Raw genomic sequence first — 23,814 nt, 5'->3', positions numbered from 1 at the left:
CTGAAGGTGGCTACAAGAACTTGGCACTCCTTGACCCTCCAACCTGCCTTCCCAAGTTTGCTTTTTGGCCCCAAATTGGGGGAAGAGCCCCCCATCGCAAAGCTCCCATTTCCTTTGGCAGGGATAAATGGGAAAAGAGAGGTCTGTGTCCTAGGAAAGCAGTGGGAGTTGTTTGTCTGACATTGTCTGGCTTTTGGTTGTGGAAAAAGCTTGTGGTTGAAAAGCCTGAGATCTGCATGTTTTCACAGACAGGTTCAAGTGCTTTCGTGCAGTATTTCAGCAGTGGAGGAAAACCTGGCAGCCACCAAGCCAGGATATTGGGGGCGGGGGGGGGGAGGTCAAAGAATTTGGAGGAGGTGCAGAAAAGAGCCACAAGAATTATTTGAGGGCTGGAAAAAATGCCTACGAGAGACGGGAAGAGTTTATTCTGTTCCCCTCTTCAGACTGAGGCAACTTGAGAAGCGCGTAGAAGAAAAGGAGGTGCTGACGCGCTGGAGCCGGGTGGGAGGGCAGTGGTGGTGTCCCTGCTTCTTGAATCGAACCTTGTGAATGTGCTCTCGGCCAGGTTTGGGTCGTAAGGAGGTAACTCCTGATGGGCCAGGACACACAGGAGGCAGGGTAGTAGCTGAATGGTCTTTTTAGAGGACATGATGTGCAAGGAGAGGCTGAGGGCTGTTTGCTCAGTCCGAAGAAGAAGAGGGATATGACTGCAAGTTGCATCTGAAACTAATTGGTGGGAAAACAAAAACCTCGGAGGTGCGTGGTGGTACGACTAAGGCAAGCAGTGCATTTTGCAGGGCAAGATGGGAGCACTGAGAAGTGAGGCAGGTCCATCTGACCTCCTCCAGCCCTGCAGTGGTCCTCCCCTGTGCCCATGTCCACCCTTCCCAGCCCGGGCAGGGAGCAGGAGGTAGGCTCCCATCTCACCATCACTGCTGGAGCTCCCACATGGGAACACGGGATGTCCACACCAACCCAAGCGACAACATTTGAGGTGCTGGTAGCTTTGCTAGGACCCAGACTCAAACACCTCCCATGGTTATATTGGCCGAGCGTGACTGCTGGTCTTTGGGTTTCAGTGGTGTTTTTTCTCCAGGGCTTCACTGCACACAGGTGGTTTTGCTCCCTACAGGGTCTGCTGTCTTCTTGCTGCTAACCCATTACTGGCCTTCCCTTCCCTCTCCATATATCTTTCTGGAAGAAGCTGAAACGATCACAGCAAATATTTTTTTTTGCCCCTTTTACGCCGTTTCTCAACCTGCTCCACCACCCCAGGACATGATTCCTTTTTTTCTCCAGCTGAACCAGGTCACTGGAAAGCCACCAGAGCCCTAAACATAGCGCAGGTGTAAGTCCTATCCCCCCTCCCCCCCCCCAAAAAAAAAGCATGTTTTCATTGTGTCGGTAATTGCTTGCTCGTTAAAACAGACGCAAACAAACCCAACTATTGAAGGTCACGGGCGCACCTGTTACCGCAATTGGCGGGGGGGGGGGAATTTTTGACCTTCAGATGCCTTTGCTGCCTGTCCTGCTGGGACCACATGCCTGGGATGGTGCGTGTGCCAAGGCACTGCCTTGCTTTCAGGCTGTTTGCTGGAGCTCTCTCTGCCCGAGACCAGTGATTGATTTCGTTCTCGCATGGCACGGTGCCTAGGTATGTCTCCCAAAGGCCTTTGTTACTAGAGTGTTAACAATTAACCTACTCAGGCAGAAACAGAGCCAGGCTTTCATAATCTAGGCTTAGTTAACCATTCAGCTGCTTATCTGAAAGCAATTTTTCTTCTGCCTAACTGGAAGGCATTTGCTAACTCATTTGGGTAAAGCAAGTGTGAAGACGCAGGGGTTGTTTTATGGATTATTATATTTACAATAGCATCTAGGGGTTCCCTGAAGCTGCAGCCATGGTAGGAAACCTTGGTAAGAGGTAGCCATGAAGAGTTTAGGAACCACAGCTGGGGAAAAGGAAATTTCACCCCAGATTTTCTGCATCAGGCATAAAAATATTGCTGTCTCCATGGCAGGGCTGCTGGGGGAAAGGCCAAGGGGCCATCACGGTTGGATGGGATGGGGATGTCGTGCAACACAGAGATGGTGGCGATTTGCACCGTTGCGTGAGGTCCCAGTGTCCCTGGCCAGAGAGGAGGGTGGCTGTACCAGTGAGACACGGTACCTTTCCTAGGTAAGGTGCTGGCATGGAGATGCCTACCAGGAAGGATGCTTTGCATCGATCCAGGCAAAGAAACCCTTTTCAGCTTTTATTAACACAGTAATGGCAAGAAATGGGAAATGAGCTCAGTGTTTTTTCTGGAAGGGTTCCCGTCTCCTCCTTTGTGTCTGCAGAAAGTCCCTGCACTTGGGCTCCTGCTGTAACCAGGGGGCTCTGGGGAACTGGGGAGGGCAGAGCTCAGTGAGGGCTGAGTGTTGGTTCTTGGAGGTAGTGGCTGCTGTGATGGATGGATGGACGGACAGACATCACTCAGGAGCAATTTGGGTAGAGCTAGTCCTCCTTGGGAGGTGGAATGGACCTAGTGTCTCCTTGAGAGCCTGGTGAGGATGAAGAGTGAGGTGGTCCTGGTGCCTCCTCACCCCTGCAGATGGGATGTAACATATGGAAAGATAAAACATCTGGAAAGGGCAGTGGCTGGCAGGTTGCTTAAAACTCCTGCTTTCGTTTTCCACCTGTCTGGAGCCTCCCCACGCCACCACAGGGCAGGGGAAGCCACTTTTGCCCTTCTGCTGTGGCTTGGGGGTCTCTTCCAAGCCCAGCCATGCTTGGAGATGACTCCTCTTTCCTTCTAAAGGACAGACATGGGAGTGAAACACTGGTAAAGGTGAGCCGTTCGGCTTCCCTCAACCCCGCTGTGTTCATGGACTGTCAGGCTCAGCATCCTTGTTTCCCTCACTGGGAAACACCCGTAACCTCAATTTTAGCTCGTGTTCCCATGGGAGGAAGGCAGTTATGAGATTTAAGCAGGAGAAATGTCCTGGGGAGGTTTTTAAATCATGCATTCCTCCAAACCTTGAAGGAAAAAACCTGACCCTCCAGCTCTGCGCCAGAGCATGGCAGTGTTATTCCCTACCTTGCCGTGCTCAAAACTTGATTTCACAGTTCACCTGGGGAATGACCGAGGTAAAACCTGACTGGGAACTGGAGCTGGCTGGAAGATACAAAAGCGAGAGCTGTTCTCAAAAAAATGGCCCTTTCTGGCAAACAAAGATGTACTGTCAGGGATCTGTTGGCACTTCTGGAATCTCCTTAAGAACATATTTGTAATGCTTGTCCGTATGCTCTGTTTATCAGATCGCGGGTTTACAGTAAACATAAGCTAATAACCATTTTTTTCAGAATATTTTCTTGGATGACTCCCAGTTAAAAGAAAAAAAAACATAGAAAAAGGTCCATTTTCAGAATCTGCCCCTGCAGTGCAGCTTGGATCCCTCATCCCGAGAATGCACCTAAAACCTCCACCCTGGTTTTGGGTTGCTGGCACCAAACGGGAACACCGGCTCAATATCCCAGTGGGCGTGGGACACGGCCCTAAGCAGAAGCCTCCTTGATGTGGAAACCACCACCTGGGTGCCTGGGGATCCCCAAGGGCAGAGAAAGGCTGTAATAATTTGCCGGTGAAAACCACCGATGGAGATGCCATGAGGCTGAGCAGGCACCTTCCTCTGAGATGTCTTGGAGGACTTTGCCATGACTCTGCCCAGGCTATGGTTCTCTCCCCACTGGGGGACACTTTTCTTCCCTAGCTCATACTGCTTGTTGTTGTGTTGGCTTTTTTTTTGGAAGGATCAAACTTTCCAGTGACCTCATCCTGACCTCAGAAAGTCAATGTAAATGTGCAAATGTCACTGTGGAATTTACCCAGTGAAGAAAAGGTAACCTGGATTTCTCCTCCGTCGGCTGAGCGAGGCTGGGGAGCACTGCATGGAGGGGATGCGGCCACTGCCTTTCCCTTGTCCACAGCTGAGACCTTCCAGCACATCCCTCCCATGGCAGCTGGTGTCCCATAAAAAACAGACACAGCCTATACAGATCCCAAAGTCATTGAAAGGCAGGTTATTCCTAAATTAGCAGAACAAAAAGTCTTCCTTTGACTAATAAAATCCAAAGGCACTGTGGGTTGAGTGTGGCTTCAGGTGGGTGTTCTCCATCCCTCCTCATCGCTCTGTAGCCCAACCTAGTCTCCAGGTGCCCAGCAGGCACCTAGATTAATCCCTGGGCATCGTGAACTCATGAACTGTCTATGGCATTGTTCTTTGGAAAGTGCCTTTAGGGTGCAATGGGGTCATCAGCCCTTAAGTCCTGCTCAGTGCATTGGAGAGAGATGTGTCCAAATGCCGCACACCAGATGCGTGACCAGACCCAGACACTCCTCTCTGCTGGTGGAGGTTTTGTTACTTATGACTGATAAACATTTACATGTTCTGATTGTAGCGGGTCCCCACGCCGCACCGTGTGATGCTCGTGTGATATTTGTTTGCCGGTCAGTCTTTAGACCTCAACCAGTGAGCGACGTGGAGACGTCTCTGTTGGGGGACAAAGGTGCAAGCTGCAGGAAGGTCATGAGCAGCGACTACAAAACGTCCACCCAATGCTCATCGCTTCATATTGCTGGTGGTTCAGCGGGGCAAGTCCCCTGGGGTCCTTCCTTGGGTGGGGTGATGTGCAAGGGGATGGAGAAGGTTACACCACCAGGTGCATCCTCCTCTGCCTCACAGCTGCCTTGTCCCTTGTCCATGATGGGGCACATCTGGTGCATCCCAGACCGTGGAGGCTCCTTCACACCTCAACAGGAGTTCAGCTGGGATGGTGGCTTTCACCAGAGCACCTTCTTAAAACACTTTTTCCCTCTGTGACCACCTCCATACCCCGCTCTGCCCCAGAGGAGCTCTGCCAGCTCACTGTAGGTATCAGCTCTGTGTCCTCTCCCTCCGGCACAGCAGTTTGCCACATCTGTCCACCAGCCCCATGACACTCAGGCCATAATTCGGACAGGGCAACGTTCTATGAGAAGATCAGGATGCTGGAAAAAGGGAGGAGGCTACAGGCAGCACGCCTGGCAGAAGCCTCCAGAAATGCAATTTAATAACAGTGAAGTCAAGCAGCACAGACCCTGCTTTAACCTTTAAAATTTTTTTTCCATTGCATTATTAGTGCAAATAGCAAGACCCCATGAGACACCACATCGGAGCTGAGCTCTAGACCTAAGCTAGCTCTTCAGGGAAATAAACCTAGCTCTCCTGCTTTACTTGGGAAGGGCTGATTTAACATCCCTACCCCAAGAAGAACCCCACTGAAATGGGGATTTTCTCCATCTCCCCTACCTGCTGGCCCAACACTCATATTTTATGGATACACCCATCAGGTAAAATGCAAGGGTTTTTTAACTAAAGAAATTCTGTTGAGAGAAATAAATCCATGTTGGTTTTTTTCCCTAGTCCCAGTCCATGCTGGGACATGACTGCAGAGGCTTTGCCACCCTTGGGGCGGGTAGTGGGGCAATGCAGACCAGATCCATTACTTCTGGGTCCAAGAGTACAGAAACAGCTTGATTTTCAGCTGGGACTTTCAGAAGTGACTTTCAAAAGGCCTTTTAGAAAGTTATAAATTGTCCCCATGTGAAACCTGACTTAGCACTGGTAGCTCTGGACCTTGACTGCCTAAGCTGATAATGAATTCAGCGCCAATGCAACCACCAGTATTTGGAGAATTTCCCCAAAACACAGATGTGAATAGGCCTGGGCGCCTATGAAGCCAGAGCTGAAATCACTGAACTGGGGTTTGTGATGGTGATGGAGCTGAGAAAGAGCATGCAGACATGTGAGGACTGGTCCCAACTTTTAAAACCATTATCTGCATGTTATCCACTTCCCATGGCCTAGTTTTGGCCAATCCAAGACACAGCCTAGGTAACAATAAAATGGAGTAGGGGAATAAAGGTTTAAAAGGAAATTTAGGATGACACCGGGACAAAAGCATCTTTTTAAAAGCTCCAGTCCATGGGACAACACTCCCAAGGAAGAGATAGGACGTGTGTTGCTTAAGCCCTGTTGAATCATCCCTAAGGGATGCTCTAGAGGGAGCAATAGTGTGTGAGCCTACAGATGGACCAGGGCTGGAAACCTTCCATCCCCATGGCCACACAAACTTGTTCAAACCTGGGAATAGTGACAGAAATAATTCAAGCTTGGGAACTGCAAACGGTTGTGTCCATCTGATGCTGTAGAGCTGTGCCCTCTAAATCCCACGCAACCCCCTCCCCTGGGAGCACCCAACCCTTGGACTGAGAGGCTTAAGACCAGCTCTTTTACATAGCAGTGAGTGGGATTTGGGGGACCAGTGCACGCTGCTCCTCCAAGGGGGACTGGGGGGTCACGGAGAGGAGGACAGCCCCATCGTCTGCTCCATACCATATACTGAGACATGACAGCTTCTGTCCTTTCATCGCCCAACCCAGAGATTTGCTCATCTCTGCATGATGCCAATCTGCAAAGGGTATGGTAGATAAAAGGCATCTCTTTAACAGTTCTTTCCTTTTCCTCCTTCTCCCAGTGCCACTGACCTGTGCCTCCACCTCACCTCTGCGCTGCCATGGCCACGCTAGAGACGCTGCCCGTTCTTAGTGACCCGACCTACCCCAGCCCGGAGAACTTCCACAGTTTTGCTCCCCGGCCATCCCAACCCGTCTCCCAGAGCACCATGGGGAGCGTGGGCAGCGGAGTTGCCAATGACCAAGAGTTCGCCATGAAGAGCGTGGGGACCCGGACACAGAGCAGTGGCCGGCAGACAGAGGGGTCTCGCAACGGGTACTCCACACGGGAGATCTCCAACCGCTACTCCGGCGAGGAGAAGACGTACAAGTCGGAGAAGGTCTCCAATTCCCTCTACATCAACGGCGACCTGCGCAAGAGCGAGAAGGTGAAGATGGACATCTGTGGGAACGTGACCACCAACAACGAGAAGAACATGCCACCTCCTCCCCAATACCGAGAGCCCAGTAACCCACCAAAGATATTGCCAATCTCCGGCAAACTAGACCAGGTGAGAATCCCCACCTCCTGGAGCAGCTTGATGAATGTGGCACATCTCTAAAAACACAGACCAGGAAGCCTTGGGCAACAGTGCGATCCTGACAGATAGTCTAATTCTTAGTATGTAGATGGCATCTTTCTTATGTACAGATAATAACAATTTTTATTACTTTCACAAGGTTGAGCGAAGGGGAATATTAGTTCTGGAGGAGCCCAAGAGCATGATCACAAGTCTTCCACAGCTAAGTTTCCAGCTCATTTAAGACTGTATTTAAGTCACTGGCTATTCCAACCTACGTGAGATGCCGTACCTACCTCCCTGACTGACGGGGAGAGAGCTGGAGTTGGCTCTCATTTCACTAGGTCCAGCATCTGAGTCCCACTCCTATGTTTTGTGCCATTTATAGGCGATCTCCAACAGCCCACCGCCACCAAAAGGGATTGTTTGAAAGCAGCTATGAGCATTTGTTCAAAATCCCAGTGCCTCTTGTGAGGGACAAGTTGACAAGGTTTGAAAACTACCCCTGTAAGTGTTATCGCCCATCCAAGCCCAGTCCTCGTGGCTTATATTGGCTTTGGGGGCAAACACCTCCTAGGCCTGGAGGAGCAGAGCCCCAGAGCCAGCAGTGGTTTATATAGCCTGCTGCTCTGCTCCAGCATTTTCCATAATTTGTGTCCTGAGAACACTGCCTTGTGCCGTATTATTTCTGCAGCGTTCGGTGGCCTTGTCTCCTGGGTTGTTAATCCACTGGCCCCTGTAGTCCATCTTAGTTCCACATGCCAGGTGCCAGGTTTTTGGTCTCCAACCTTGCCTGCTCACTAGGGCTCATTCTGTTTCTCCTGGAAGGCATTTTTGAAAACATCTTTGCTAATACTAAGTGGCTTCTTCTGGGTTAATTTTCACCTGAAGCCCAACCTGCAATAGGGGAGACTCAATCCCATTTTGAGGAAAATTTTGTTTCTGTAGGTGCATTGACGGGGTGAGGAATGTGCAAGGTTTTAAAATCCTTTCTAAATCCTTTACAGCTGTGGTCCATTCTCCCCACCAGCACTGCTTATGCCCACAGAAAACACAAACATTCAAATGAAGAGCAGCTTCAGCATGTTCCTTGCCTGGTTTCGCTGCACTTGGGCCAGCAATGGCTGGGGTCACAGCTCCTACCTACTCCTGTCTGAGCAAAAGCAGGGCATGATGTCCACACAAGGGAGAGATGACTGCCAGCAGGAGGGAAACATGATGCTCCTGGGGCAAACTGGCTGCTAATCCAAGGGTTCAGTCCAGTTTTCAGAAAATGGGCAATGCAACCCTAGAAGTCCATCAAAATATAATCTGCCAAAATCAAAGAGTTATTTTGATCAGGTCTGGTAGGCAGGTGGCAGCCCTCCTTCTTTGCAAAGACCACTAAGAGGACCCAAGGAGTATTCTAGGGAAAAATCACGATGATTTGGGGTGAGTCAAGATTTATTTTTTTTCAGCTGGGGCAAGGGAAGAAAAAAGTGTTGCCCTATGAGTGACCACAGGTCCCTCATGTTAAATCCCAAGTAGTCCAGGGTGTAATAAGGCTGAGAAATACGGAGCTAGGCCAAGACGTCTTAGCTCCACCAGCCCCATCCTGTGCTGATGTGTCTCTTTTGTGTGCTGTTACCAAGCTTCCTGCTATGTTTGATGCGTGGTCCTTTTTCCTTTTGCAGAGCAATGAGCCCTTAGTTAGACCCTCAGCCTTTAAACCAGTAGTTCCTAAAAACTTCCATTCCATGCAGAACCTCTGCCCGCCACAGAGCAATGGAGTGACAGAGAATAGAAAGAGCTTGAACCATGCCAACAGCAATAGCCCGTCCGCACCGAAAAGTGGACTCGACAAGAGCAGCCTTAACAGGACTACAAACCAAGTGGGGGGCCTTTCAGATTCAGGCCGTAACTCGTTAACGAGCCTGCCCACGTACGGGACAGGCTACAGCCAGCATGTGGGTCCAATGAGCGCCTCCACGAGCCACATCAACCGCATCGGTACCACTTACGTGGACAAGAACATCGTGGGATACAACGGGATATCTACCTCAGACAGCGGGCGGTCTTCGAGCAAGAGCACTTCTTCGTTCAACAGACTGAACCATCTCAATGAAACGATGCCTTTCCACTCGCCTTCAACAGACGACATCATCCAAGACCTGGAAGACCGGCTGTGGGAGAAGGAGCAGGAGGTCCTCCAGATGCGAAGGAACTTGGACAAAAGCGAGGCAGCCATCTTCCAAGTATTCGAGGAGAAGCAGAAGATCTGGGAGAGGGAAATGGAGGACCTGAGGCAAAACTATGCCAACAAATTGCAACAGGTCTCCAAAAAGGCGCAGCGGGCTCAGCAGGCCTTGCAGCTCCAAATCTTCAAGCTCCAGCAGGAGAAAAAAAAACTCCAAGATGATATGGGACAACTCCTCCAGCAACGAGAGGAGCTGGAGAAGAAATTTGTGGCTTTCAAGAAGGAGCAGGCTGAGTTTCTCCCAAAGATTGAAGAGACCAAGTGGGAGGTAAGAGCCTTGTTGTAGCAGACCTTGAGTGAGGTTTTCATTGAGGGCTCTGACAACCCAAAGTACCTCCCCTTTGCCCTAAGTGGACCCCATAGACAATGGATATGGGTTGGTGGCCTCCAGGTAAGAGATGACAATTCAGTCACCTCTTCGTTTGTCTGAGCCCCAAGCCTGTAGTTTAAACTAAAATGAGTGGAACTTTTTGTGTACACCTCCTGTGCTCGTCAATAATTTGGCTTCCCAATGTGTGACATTTTAATTCAGTTTCAGTGAATACAGGTCTTTCGATACAGGTATTTGTGCCTACCAAAACTGAGTTTAAGCCTATTTTAATTAAATTCTTCTAACATCTGTGTTTGGGCAAACCTTGAAACTGCTTTTCAAATATTTGATTTTCTTTTTTATTTAAGATATAAAGCAAGTGAGCTAAGAATGATACCAATAGCCAAGTCTACCTCATTCTTTCCATTGTAACACAGTTTCCAGTTGCTAATAAGTTTATCTCTCTTAAAAGGCTGAAAGGCAAATTCCTCTTTCTAGTTCTCCTTTTGAGTCTTACATATTTTTCTGCTGTTTCTATTTTTAGAACATTTTATCAAAGTCTGTTTGTATAGCCAGTACTAACATTTTTTTTTTCAGCTTGATCATGTGAAGAATTTTAATCCTTCCATGGACTGGCTAGAAACTTTAAATTTATTAAGAGTGCAGAGGCAACATGTAGCTCTAGAATCAAGAAGACCCTATTCTGCTAATCCTGATGGAAAGTCAATGAAGCTGGGATTAATTAGGCTCTGAAATGTGCTATTTGCAGATGTTCAGCAGAGCTTATTAGAGGCTTGCTGTAAAATCTCTGCAAGTTACATCCCAGAACAAGCAGGCTGCATTGTGCCGCATGATGCCTCCTTCGGCCAGCTGCTCTGCCCAGGTCTTTTGTTTCTTCCAAGAAGTTAGGTTTGGAAAGTTCCCCGATTTTGCACCAGCAAAACTGCAGATGGGCTTTTGATTATTTGCTTCACTGCTATAGCTCTCTCTGCAACAGCTAACCCAGTGATACCGATGTAAAGACAGGGACTCAACTTGTGGATCAAGACTCCTAAAATTTGTAGACACCTACACTCATTGGCTTGCTCTCCAGGCTCCATGGACTGTATTGCCTAGATCTCCACAGCACCCAAGTAGAGGCCAAAATTTAAGTGTTTTAACCTGTAAGTTGATTCCTATCCAAGCTGTTCCTTATCATGTATTTCTCTGCCTTTTGGGAAGAGCTAGCCCACGGAGAGCACTTTCAGTAAATTGTGCAGTTTTTCTAGCTAGGCAGTAACTATGCCACTTTAACTACACCTAAACCAGCATGACACAGTTCTGCATCTCCTGCAGGCAAGTGCTGGTGTGGATGTGGGTAGTCACAGAGTTAGGTCTGCATGGGGAACCACCATGGCTGTCAGCTCCAGGGAAGGTTGCTACCAGTAGGCAGCAGCAGGAGACTCTGGGTACGTCTCCTAGCTCTTTAGCCATTTGTAGTAAGCACCAGACTGTCCCAGTAGCTGAGCTTCAAGGTCTTGCTCAACATTTTGCACCAGGCAAGCCCTCTATAGCACAGAAAGGTGGAGGTTGCAATGAAGGCAATGGAGAGGAGAGTTTGTCTGAGGAACATTGACCCAACTGGACCGGAGCAGCAAGGGACCTTGCAAGCACTGCAGGAGGGGGGAAAGGCCAAGCACTTCATGCATGACAACAGACAGGAGCTTCAGGAGGATGGGACACCCTGGTCTGGAGGTGGCTACCAAGCCTATTTTTAATTATGCCTACCCTCTCTGATCACTGATGGTTCCTTGGTGCTATTCCCCAGCCTAGATTCCTGCCAGCATAGGTAGGGACTGTTTGTCTCTGCAGTCATCCACAGTAAACAGATCAGATCTGCCAGCGCAGAGCCCTGAAAACCCTGGAGTTCATGGGAAAATGAGGGTTTGGTCATTTTTATTATTCACTTCCAATACCTACAACTATTCATGCAACTGTCACCTTTGGTGGACTACACAGGTGCAGAGGAGTGTCATATTGAATGGTGACACCTACGTAATGCAAATACACATTGGAGCAAGGGTATTTCCACTGGGCTTGTGTACCCTACCACATGGGTGAGACTTGAGCCGGTCAGGATGAAACCTGACAGTCCAGTGCCCAAGGACAGTGCATGGTAGTCCCATTTCAGCAAGGGTGGGTTGCAGCTCTCTCCTTGATCTTTGGCAGAGGGGCTGCCACTCTTCATGCCCTGCCCCAAAAGAATTAAATAGCTACCAGTCCCTGCACTGTCCCCAGTGAAGTGAACCCTAAAATTTAGTCAGCTGGGTTCTTTAGGAGTCTTCGGGGAGAAAAGAGTCATAGGACAAGTAAGTAACATCTATTGTCTCTGTGTCCTGTCCTACACTACCAGTGCTCAGGGAGAGCCCGGGTGGTCTCTGGGTCTGAGATGTTTCTGTTTCAGGCTTGTTGAAGGTCCAGATCCCATTGAGGTCAGCGGGAAAACTCCTGCTGAGTTCAGAGGGTTTGAGGTCAGGCACCACAGGCTTATGGTTAGGTGAGTAAGATGAAGGCATGGAAGCATCGGTGCCTGCTCACCACTGGTGAGGACCACACCACTTAGCTTAACTGTTTGGTCAGCTCCAGCTACAAACAGCATCAGGTCCCTGAGAGCCAGGAAGAAACACCAAATCTCCCCCACAAATGTGGGGACAACTTTTAGGTCTTTGGCATGGTCTGGGTCCTGGTGAAGGCTGAACTCAGTCCTTGAGCAGCATCGCTGGCTGTCCCCTCCGTTACCTGAGCCTCAGGGGACAAGCAGTGGCGGTGGCTCCTCGCTGCCTTCCTCCTGCCTCACGGATGCTCTCCCCATAGGTGTGCCAGAAGGCAGGTGAGATCTCCCTGCTCAAACAGCAGCTGAAGGACTCCCAAGCAGATGTCTCCCAGAAGCTGAATGAGATTGTGGGACTGCGGACGCAGCTCAAGGAAGGTAAGAACTTCCTACGGGAGAAGGAGGAGCAGATCCTCACCCTGAAGGACTCCTACAGCTCCAAGAGTGTCAACCTGGAGATTTGTGAGAGTGAGCTGCAGCGGAAGATGAGCGAGGTCCAGGTGCTGAGGGAAAAACTGAACCACTGTGAGCTGGAGGTCTCCGGCCTGAAGCGGACACTTGCCAGCATGGGACCTCCAGGACCTTTTGGTGGGGAGCTCGGTGAGAAGCTGCGGGACCCGCTGGCCTGCGAGAGCGACGAAGCCAAGATGCAGCGGCAGAGCGAGGACAGCGTCAACACACTGCGGAAGGAGGTGGAGCGGCTCCAGACGGAGCTGAAGTTGGAGCGGCAGCAGCGGGAGCAGCAGGTGATGGACTTCGAGGAGGAGCGGCGCACATGGCAAGAAGAGAAGGAGAAAGTCATCAAGTACCAGAAGCAGCTGCAACTGAACTATGTGGAGATGTACCAGAAGAACCAGCTCCTGGAGCACAAGGTGAATGAAATGAACACGAAGGCAACCAGTCCCCCGCACACCGAGGAGAAAAAAACATGGACTCCCTCCAGACTCGAGCGAATAGAGTCCACCGAGATCTGAGGTGGGACCAAGACAATACAACGTAATTTTTTTATTGCTGTGCATGTACTACCTACTCAAGCCAGTGATCTTCCGAAGGATAATACGCTACCGTGGGAGCGGCATGAGTCTGCTCGCACCAAGCTCCATCACCCTTACTCTATACTTCTGTGCTCTGTAGGTAAAATAACTGTGGATGTGCGTTGTTTTTCTATCGATAATGCGACATCTCTTTTGTTTTTTTTCCTAGTACAGCTGGTGAGGGTCAATTGGCTCTTTTGTAATCTGCCGTGACTGTTACTTTGCTAGAGGCTGCCATCCCCTCTCCTACAATTCATCCCTCTTCGGTTGGTTGTTTTGGAGGGTTGTATTTGGTTTCTTTGGTTTTTGAAGCATTTACGTGCAGCAAAACAGTTCAAAGTGGCAGGTTTTTTCAGGGCATTTTTAGCCACATTGGCTAATGGAGCAAAGCTCTCGGGATCATGAGCAAACTCACTGTTCTGCATCAAGTATCCTGTCTAGACGGTGGTCTTAGTGAAGTCAGTGGGAGGTTGGCCACTGATTTCAGTGAAACCAGACATATCTCTACCAGATGACTCCCTCTTGCCAGCCCACGGCTACCACGGTTGCAAGAGGTTAAGACATCCCTGAGGAGCAGGATGAGCCTGTTCTGGTAACATAAGCCAACAAGGAATGATTGCCCAGCAGGAGCCCCTTTGGAGGCTCAGCAGAGCTTAACATATGCTGCGTTTTCATTTCATTGTGGTTTCCTTCTGCAGTTCCATTTCTCTCCTGGGTTGTGACCAACCTGGGAGCAGAAACACCCTCCCACCTCCACCTCGGTCCCCCTATTCTTACCATATACTCAAGCTGGCTACAGCAAGAAAAAAACTTGGAAATCCAAGCTAGTTTGCCTTCCCAAGAGCCCTCTTACTTCCCAAAGTCAATGGAATCAAGGTTTGGGGAAGCCTCCAAACCTGCGGGATGTTTATGCAAACTGAAGCTTTAGCAATTTGCCCCAACAATGAGCAATTGTGCTACCCCATTCCCAAACCAGTGATGCTTTGGTGCGCTCTCTTGGTCCAGGGTCTACTTAAAAAATGGCATCCGAGCCTCACTCAGGAGTTGCAGTGAGCACACATCAGCATTACTGCTAAATTGCAGCGGGGTGAGCGTTAGCCTTCAGTACAGCCATTTCAAACAGCACCCACAGCAATCCCACGTGGCACCACATATTCCAGGGACAGAGATAACGCAGGCCTAGCTTACGAAAATATTCAGCTACTAACTCTGAGCATGAAAGCAGTCATAAGAAGGGAAAATACTTAAGATCACGCAAGTGCTTATGCCCTGGCAGAATAATAACCAAATCCTATGTGCACATCACTGAGAATGGTGCAGGCATCAAAAACCAGCATTCAGCTTGAAAAGGTGGGCAAAATGGGTTTGATTCTCCCTTTCATGAACACTTTTTAACCATGATTCACAGTAAAGAGAAAAAAAAAATGTTGCAAAGTGGAGTCTGCACTGACTGGGCAGGGGCCAAAGGATCAACGCAAGTGGGAATTTCAGCTCCTTGTCCTAGAGAGCAGCTAGAATAACAAAGCTAGAATTAGCACCGGGACGTCTTGGAATGTCTGTGAGGTGACTCCAGGGAGAGTTTGGCCAGATCACATTTCATGTGCATAGCAAGGAAGAACCTCAGGATGTTGAGGGGCTGAAGACCTTCCAAACAAAAGCCCTGAAGCTATAAATTTTCCACGTTCCCTTCCCCAAAAGCTCCCCCTCTCCATCACCAGGTCTGACCTTCAAGTTGGGAACAGATGTTGTGGTGAGCTCCAGACTGAGCAAAAAAGATGAGGAGAGAGGAGACTTCAGTTAGTCCCACCAGCCTCCAGCCAAGGTCAACAGACAGTATTACTGGGCAGGAACTGTTGGTGACTGGCAGCGATCCCTGGAGCCCCAGAAAATGGAGATGTGCGATGAGACCGGAGCATTTCAAGGTCCCAGTTGATGGTACATGTCTTTTCCCACTGCTTCTGCCTGTGCCTTTGGAGCTGGAGGAAGACACAACCCGTCAGTCTGGAAAACACCAGGGCAGCTCAGGCTAAGCCCCTCTCCCAGGACCAGCCATAGAAAGGGGGACTAGGTTAGGTCTGACCCCTGAAGGGTGTGGAGAAGAGTCCCACTACGAATCCTGCAGGTGCTCCAGTGCTCTTGCACATCAGCCTGTGCACACCACTGAGGCAGGAGCGCAGCTGCCTGCCGGTGCCACCTAGCAGCAGACTTTGCCATGCCAAGGGAGACACCCACATGCACTGCACAAACTTACACTTGGCCAGGCAAACCCTAGAGCTTCCTCCATTTCATACACTGGGCCTTCGAGATGGAGCCAAACATCCCACAATGTCAGGGGTTGGAGATCTGGTGTCCTGTGTCATCTTGGCTTTCTGTGCTTCTCTTTTCACATCAGATAAACCCACAACCCACTCCTTCCCAAAGCAATTGTGAGGCATCTGTGCTTCTGAAGGGCTTTGCAGCCCTTGGGCAAAAGGGCAAAGCATAGAGAAATGGCAAGAGGCTTAGACTCAGATGGTCATATGGTGGTTTTGAGGCCACCATGTGACAAGCGAATCCAACAGCAAGTGTCCTCACCACAAGATGGGTCCAATAACCTGGAGGGTCATTTCCACCTTCGCTCCTCCTGGCCTCACTGATGTTCAGGTTGGTTTCCCACTAACCATCACAGAAACCAGCCTTTCAGTTGGTGGCTCAAGAACACCCAGAGTGATTGAGTTTCAAGGATCTGCTGTTGCGGAGGTGTACACCGCAATTTCCCGCTGTGTCAACACTCAAGAGGAATGGACACCGGCATCAGCCTGTGGGACACCTTCTCACCAGACCTCCTTGCTAATCCACAGGCAGGAGAAGCAGGGGCTTGTCTGGCCTCCCCACATACCTAGATCCAGCCAGCAGCAGTCAGTCAAGCCCTCCGGAGTACCAGGTTTGCTCCGTCATCTTTTTCCTAGATCTTTTTTGCAGTGGTGCCAGGAATGAGTGTGTCTTGAAGGACCCAGTGAAACCTGGAGGCATAGGGGTTTGTCTGACTGCTGGAGGGTGCTGGACTGCCCAGGGACTCAATGGCCTCACAGTGCATCCATCAGGGACTGCAGAGCTCCTTGGTATGGAGCAGGAGTGGCAAGGAGAATTTTTCACCTTGGAGAAGGAAAGGTACACTTGTTTCGCCTTCTTCGCTGCATCACTTTGATCAAGAGTTGCGCTCCAGATCTGAGCAACTTCAATTGAGGCCATTACCTGGATGACAGAGAGCTTTGCAGATGCCTGTTAAGATGCTGTGCTGCTGCTGGTGGTTCTCCCTCTCTTGGGATTTGCCCAGCATCCCCCAAGAACTCAGATGTCCTCCAGAAACCACCCCCCTATGCCATGGTGACGTAAAACCCAAATGTTTTTGGCAAGTGCCCCAGCCAAACTGCCATGAAGGATTCCTGTTCTTCAGGAGTCCTCCCCACAACTGGATGCACTGCTCCCCATCACGTCCTCTCCCATGTGCTTGCACTGTGTGGCCACATGGTGGTGACCCATCTCTCTTGCAGGTGACTGCCCTTTGCTCAGCAGAGATGGAGCAAAATGATGATGGGACACCTGTGTTGCTGTTGTTTGTGCTCAGATCTGGCCCAGATGGGAGCTCACCTAGCTCTTTCCAGAACTTAACACTTTTACCCACTGACTGGATAAAGTCTCCCATCATAAGCTAGGTCTGCGTTGAGGCCCTGGGGTCTTAGCGTTGGACTAAGATAGCCAAGGGGTGCCAGACTGGCGTTTTGATGACACATCCAGTGAATGGCCAAGGCTGACATCTTGCCTCTTGGAGGCTCAGGCAGGGCTGATAAAATGTTTCTGCCCCATGAAACGCAACACAGAGTTTGCGTTTGATCATAACCCAGCTGTCCCCTCCGCCTTTGCTCAGCCAGCTGTAGAGCTGATAGGATTCAGTGTAACGTACTGGCTGACGTGTAATTCTCCAAGTACTGCCCTCAAAATCCTGCACATGGTTAGTGTCTCTCCTGAAACTACAAGTCATCTCTAACTTGCCATTGGCAAAATGCCGTGGTCATGAGGGTCTCAGGTCAGTTGCCCACACCTGGGGTCCAGAGACATTAGAGAAGCTCTGGGATACCCGATACATGGGGCTGGCCAATATGATCCAAGACCTATGGGAGAGCCAGGCCAGTGGTGGGAAGACCTGCGGCACCTCTAGTGGCACATCACCCACGTGCAGGCAACTGAGTCATGCTCCAGGCATATCCACGTGGCCATTATACGAGCAAATAGAGGACACTGATCAGCTCCAGCAATTTCCATCCATAAGGATTTGGACTAAGCAGGCTATCCTGCCAGGGAAGGTCTAAGCAGCCCCTCTGACCACCTGCTGTGAGTTGGGCTGCTTTGTTCCACCATCATTTCAAGGTTGGTTGCTGTTGCTATAAGATGCCAACCCAGCTGAGCTAGTTCCCTTCACGTAGCCAGCACTCCTGTCTCACCCTGAGGGTGAACACCACAACCATTGCATGTTGTTGTGCTTCACACAGTCCCACTTAGCTTCTGCCACCGTCTCGTGGCAGCCAGCTGCACTGTTCCTGCTGTCACTGGCATCGTGCCGGAGGGAGATCACGTCGGGGTTTCCGCACTCAAGATAGGAATCGAATTGTTGCTCTTATGCTGCTACGTTATGCGGAGACAAGTGTACTTGGATGTAAATAACAGCCCAGCTCTGTATATACAATGATTAAATGAAGAGACAAGAAAGCTCTGTGGCTTCTATATTGCTGAGCGGGACTGACAGTAGCAGCCAATACTGCATTTGACTGCTGAGCTCTACACGGAGGGTGCTCAGCACCCCCTGAGCTTTTGCTGGCTGCAGTGGAAATGGGGGGGGGCTCAGCACCTCCCAGGAAGGCAATCCACTTGGGATTGGCTCTGACAGAACAGCCTGGTGTCACTCTGTCCTGCTTTGATGCTTGCTGTCATCCTGAGCCAGGATTTGCAATTGTCCCCTGGTTAAGGTTGAAGTCCCCTCTGCCCATCCTCATGTCACACCAAAACCCCTTGCAGACAGTGGCTCCCAGCCATGTCCCCCCTTGAGCCCTGCTGCCCATGAGTTCTGCCCATGGAAAGGACCAACCCACCGCACTCCTGCCCCTTGCAGTGGCACTTTATAGCTTGCTCAAGACAGCAAGCCCATGAGCAACATGACCAAAGATCTCTGGAGGGTGTTGGGCTGCATGCTGGGAGCTGCCTCCGGGCTTTCCCGGGGAGGGATTAGGCTGGTGTGAGCTGGAAAAGGGGAACGAGAGCTGGCAGGGGACAGCAGAGGGCTTGGATTTCCCTGTGTCCCACCTGGGAATGTTTGCAGGTCCACGAGGGGCCCTTCCTGTGCTAGATAGGACAGGATAGAAAGGAGTTCCTGGGTGAGCTGTTCGTCCCCAGTTGGTTACACCAGTATCCTCCATGGCTGTGCCAGCTAGCTCCACACATTGCCCAGGGAGAGCGTGGACCAGGGTCTGTTCCCAGGAGGCAGGATGGATGCAATTCCCCTTTTTTCTTGGGGAGAAGAGAGGATGCATGCCAAGCCATTACATTTGTCTTCAGTGTGACAGGTCTCCTCTAGTTTAGCAGCAGACGTTGCTACAGGGTCCAGTCAAAGCCTTGTTCTGGCTCAGTGTGAATTGCCCAGGAAAATGTGTATCCTGAGAGCTGTGGTCCTGCTGGCTGCCCCCTTGGTGTCCTCTCTCCAGCTCACCCCAGGGCGTCCTCAGCACCTTCCTTACCAGGGTACCACCTTCTGAGGTGAGGGCACCGTGGTCTTTGCTTCTCCTGCTTGGGGTGCTGAAGGCATCTCTGCCCACCTAAGCTCCATGAAGGCTCCTGATCCTGGTCCCAGCCTTGGCAAGTGGAGCACGGTGTGCTCCTCCACCCACAGTGCTCCTGTGGATGGGTGCTCAGGTGGGTCTGCACCTTGGGCACGTGCCTCTTTACCGTGCCTCTGCTCCCCAGCTGTGCTAAGCCTTCTACACTCCATTCCTGCTAAAACCACGAAAGCCTGCTGACATGCAGTAACAGCCCTCACTTCTGTCCTGGATGGGAGCAGGTCCAACTTGCCATTATTTTAATGGAACCCTTCAGCCTAAGCCTTGAAAGCCACTTTATAGAGTTACTTTTCATCAAGACCCTTTGCTGAGGATCTTCTCATCATGTTGCCTGTGCCCTCCTATTCCTCTGCCCCAGCTCTCCAGACTCTCCTTTTAGATCATCACCATCCCTGTCATCCCAGGAGCAGTCAATGTCTCTCCCAGAACTCTCCCAAATACGTCTCAACGAGCCAGAGCTGAAGCCCAAAGCCCCCGCTGAGAGTGGCATGTCCCGACCCTGCCCTCAGAGGAGCTTTCTAGACTACTGATCCTCACTTTTTCTCTCCGTCATTCCTGCAACAGCTAGATCGGCACTGCTTTACCTCCAAGAACAGTCTTGCTTCTTGCTGAAGAACATTCAATTACTTGAGATCATTGCATGGGGCTTCACACCATCGCACCACCACACCCAGCCAGCTCTGGGGCTTCCCTGGTCCTTCCACCCTCTGAAAAGACAGGGGTGTGAGGGGTGTATGAGTATCTCTGGTCTGTAGGGGCATGCAGCACCCATGCCACTTGGTCCCCAGTGTATCGAGTGGTTGGGATCACATCCAGCTGTTTGCAGATGTTGGCTTCCCAATAGGATGTTCCATGCTGGCAGTGCAACTGCCGGCAAGACCAGAAATGGGCTTCTCCATTTTCAGGATAAGCCTCCTCCCTGGTTCTCCCAATGAAGGGGATCAGGTCAGGTCTGGAGCGTGGGACAAGCTCTGACAACGCAGGGTTGTGTTTTCACGGCTCTTTTACAGATCTGTTTTCTCAGACAGAAAGTCTCTGCTTTCTGTCACAAAGCAATAGGTTTTTCTAGAGTGATTCAAAAGGGACTATTCCCAACTCTGATAACTGCAGGCAAGCCAATTTCCCCTTGAATACCTTCATAGCTCCAGTCCTGGGCTCTCCTCCTTCGGAAAGGGATGCAAGGTCCAGTATGGCTTCAAATAATCACCAATGGTTTGAGCTTGGTGGTTCCCATTCATCCAGAGAGCCCAAAGCTGTCCATATCCAGTCTGGGTCCCCAGGAGGTGTGGTCCATCCCCCTCTGGTGCCCATCCCATGACACTTACTGGGACCCTGCAGCAGGTCTTCTCCATTAGCTCACCCACATGGGAGCCACTGGGTCCCCTGGGGCATCTGAGCTCACAGAGTCACGTTCCGTGACAGCCAGACACTAGTGGGAGACCATGGTGCTGGCTCTGCCATTCCTGAAGAGCCAGGCTGTCCTAGGAGCTCTCTCAGAGGAGAAGGTCCCCTTTGCTGCATCGGTGGCACATGGGTTCCATTCCAGTGGCTGAAGAGAGCAAAACGTGCGCAGGCAGTGCTCCACCACCGGTGCAGAAGTGTTCCACCACCGGTGTAAAAAAATGCTGCACAACCGGCCAATGTGTCTATGCAGTCCCTTTCCACGCAGCGGTGTCCCCGCAGACCCCAGCCCAGGGCTGGAGCTCCTCCAAGGTGTCTTCGTTTGCACTCACTCGGACCTGGTAAATGCTGTGAGCCGAGAGGAATCCCTCTTGGTCTTTGCCTTGCACCGGGCAGTACGCTTGTGAGGGTTTCCTCATCCTAAATCGATGCACGTTGCTTCGTCGCCTGTCTTCTGCGTCTGTTCTCCAGCAGATCAATAGGTATCCCCCCAAAACCCAGCTCCCTGATGGGAGAACGTCAGGTTGGGCCAGCCGGCACCCCCAAGCAAGCCTGCTGTCTGATTTCACCAGCAATAAAAGCCCCGCGGAGGAGCGACCAGAGCTCTCTGCTGCCGTTCCACTGCTGGGTGAGCTGCAGGCCGTGTCTGTGTGTAGGACCTCTGCATTAGACCCTTTGTCCAACGTTTTGGACCTACCCGACTGTAAATTCAATCCCAGCCTTGTGCTTTCTTTCCTCTTGTTTGTTTCTTGACGCCTCGGTCTCTCTCTGCTCTTACTGTGAATTCAAACCAGAAGTGTTCTGAACTCGACTCCGTTACTGTTTTGTTTCTGCGTTGACTGTTGCTGGTTCTCTGAACTGCGTTTAATGAGACTTTGCAAAAAAAAAATTTAAAAAAAAAATTAAAAAATTATATATATATATATATATGTACACACTTAAAAAATAAAATATTTAAAAAATAACTCCATAAAGTTGGGTGTCTCTCCTGTCCACCGGTCACTTCCAAACACCATTGTCTTGACCTTGCCTCTGGTCAGTGTATTTAAAGACAAGGGGTTGAAAAAGAAAGAGATAAAACGCAGCATTCTGGGATTTTTGTACAGCAAAGGTGTATCCGTTTTGGAAACTCTCGTTAAAACTATACCACACTTCCCAATCTACTGCTAGTCTGTTGTATGTTTCCATTGGGTTATCAAGATGTGAAGAGCTACTGCCTTTGCGATTTTCTACGGTGAATATATAAATATCTGTACAGAGGTATGTATATATATAAATATATATGAAGATCTATATGTATACGTATCTCTCTCTCCTATCTCTACCTGACTGTGAAGGATTTTTATTGGGCAAATAAAATGGAGAAAGGCCCCGTTTTAAAAACCCGACTGTGTGGTTTGTCTGATTGTATTGTGGGTGGGAGAAGTGGCAAGTCCCGTGGGGGATTTTGGGACGGACCTGCAGCTGGGCTGGGGAACTACAGGGAAGACTTCACCTTGGACATACCAGCACCCTCTAGTCAAGAGCTTTCTCATAGGTCCCATCCCAGAGGATGGAGAGCAGCCTGGTGTGGTGGAGCGGGAGGCGAGAGGTGGAGGTTGCTGGGAGCAGAGTGGGACATGGTGCGGGTCCGTGTCCAGCTGGGATGTTCCCCATTCCTGCTTTCCTGGGGCACAAGGGCTGCTCGTGCTCTTCAAGCACTTGAGAACAAGCACCGCAAGGCCATGGTGGTGGCCGCAGGGCTGGACGAGACATCTGTGTTCGAGGTCTCACCCCAGTCTGTAGCTCAGATCCCCATGGGTGTGTCTGGAGCCACTGGGGCTGTCCCAGGACTGACTGAGAAAGACACAGGCTTTCCATCGGTCCCACAGCCGATGTCCAAGACCTCCCAACATTCGCGTAAGTGACTGAATTGCTCCCAAGCCTACCACCACTGGCTCCCAAGCCAAGCTCAGACCCGAGGGATTTCCAGGTGAGGACACACTGGGGAAGACAAGACCCAAGTGGAGACACCAGGCCCGGCCCTGGAGCCAGCTGTAGTGGGTACAGTGGCATGAACTAATTCCCCTTCCCTCCCGCGCCAAGACCTCGCTCGGAGCAGCCACATCTCCCACCGCAGCATCTCTCTGTGGTGTCCCCGGCCCCGGGGCTCAGAGGCTGCCACTGCCCAGAGAAACCTCTGCTGTGCTGGGGCTGTGAGCTTGGGAAGGGAGCCGGTTTGAGGGAGCTGCTCTCCGGGCTGCAGGGAACAGGGCAGGGAAGCGTGTGATGTCCACCAATGGGCAGCCTGATGCTCGGTTGGGGAACAGGGCTGATTCCCTGGCACGAGTCCTTTACGCAGCTGAAGAAGCGTAAAACACAAGCAGTCAAAATACCACCAAATTCGCGTTGGATCCCCGGATGGCTGGGGTGGGGAGAAGGACATTGCCAGGGAGGTAGTTTTGCAGGCTGACCCCAGGCTGTTTTGCCTTCCCTCACAACCAGGGAGTTAACCCAATGCCCAAAAACTCCTGTCAGTTTGCAGGTTTTTCACTCAAATGAATCCCGCCCCAGCTGCTTTGTCAGCGTCACATTAAAGCAACATTCAGATCAGCATTATTTTTCTGAAAAACCCCAACAAACCCAGCACTTTTCCCAACACCGGCTTTGCGAGAGAGGTCTCCAGCTCTCTCATGACAAAGCTGTGCCTCCCAGGGCAAAACAAGCGTGTCAGGGATTCGATGATTTCCCTCAGACCAGGTGTAAGGTGCCATCAGCAACACAAAGCTTTTATTACAGTTGACCGCAACTAGCATGTTTCTCCTTCAACTCCACTTGGTCTTCTGAAGATGTCATGTCCTCAGCTGCCAGGGAATAAAAGGCTGATGCGCTGGAAGAGGTGAAAAGGAAATTCACCTAGTAGAAAGATTAGGAAGTGATGCAAGTGCTTAGGAAGTCTGTGCGCCGTGCCCTGCCTAACACGCTTCCGTCCTCAAGGCCTTATTTAATTACTGTTTGCCAGTGATTCAAAGCCCGCAGCGGACAGAAGTATCTGGCCACAGCGGAGCCGTGAATACTTAAAATACTCAAAACCCATCCAGACACAGCCCTGGCCAACCGGCTCTTGGTGGCCCAGCTCCCCGGGGCAGCCACGGAACCTCACGGCCGCTTCCCGGCTCACCCTCCGGGCCTGCAGCCACCGTGACTGGGGTCGGCTCCCAGGGGAACGCACCCCCGGGCCGGCACCGAGCGACCGAAGGGACCCCCCCGACCCCGCCACACCGACATGGCGGCCTCCTTCCTCCTTCCCCGGCTCTGGACAGCCACGTGACCCCCGTGT

General features: G+C 50.9%; 1 protein-coding gene across 3 annotated transcripts in view; it reads left to right on the top strand.

Annotated features, from left to right (window-relative positions):
* Nucleotides 1-21,883, top strand: part of LZTS3 (leucine zipper tumor suppressor family member 3) — a 55,133-nt gene extending 33,250 nt beyond the window's left edge. For 2 of the 3 annotated variants that reach the window (XM_069796872.1, XM_069796880.1), the window contains exons 2-4: nt 6,560-7,048; nt 8,731-9,561; nt 12,457-21,883. In XM_069796872.1, coding sequence (XP_069652973.1) covers nt 6,599-7,048; nt 8,731-9,561; nt 12,457-13,167 — 1,992 coding nt within the window. In that variant the 5' untranslated portion in view covers nt 6,560-6,598 and the 3' untranslated portion in view covers nt 13,168-21,883. The remainder of the gene's footprint in view (nt 1-6,559; nt 7,049-8,730; nt 9,562-12,456) is intronic. The other variant, XM_069796888.1, reaches the window with a different exon arrangement.
* Nucleotides 21,884-23,814: the final 1,931 nt, after the last annotated feature.

Source organism: Haliaeetus albicilla, chromosome 1 (genome assembly GCF_947461875.1).
Source record: "Haliaeetus albicilla chromosome 1, bHalAlb1.1, whole genome shotgun sequence".
NCBI lineage: Eukaryota > Metazoa > Chordata > Aves > Accipitriformes > Accipitridae > Haliaeetus > Haliaeetus albicilla.
The sequence above is the reverse complement of the archived record's forward strand: the minus strand, read 5'-3'. Positions and strand labels throughout refer to the sequence as shown.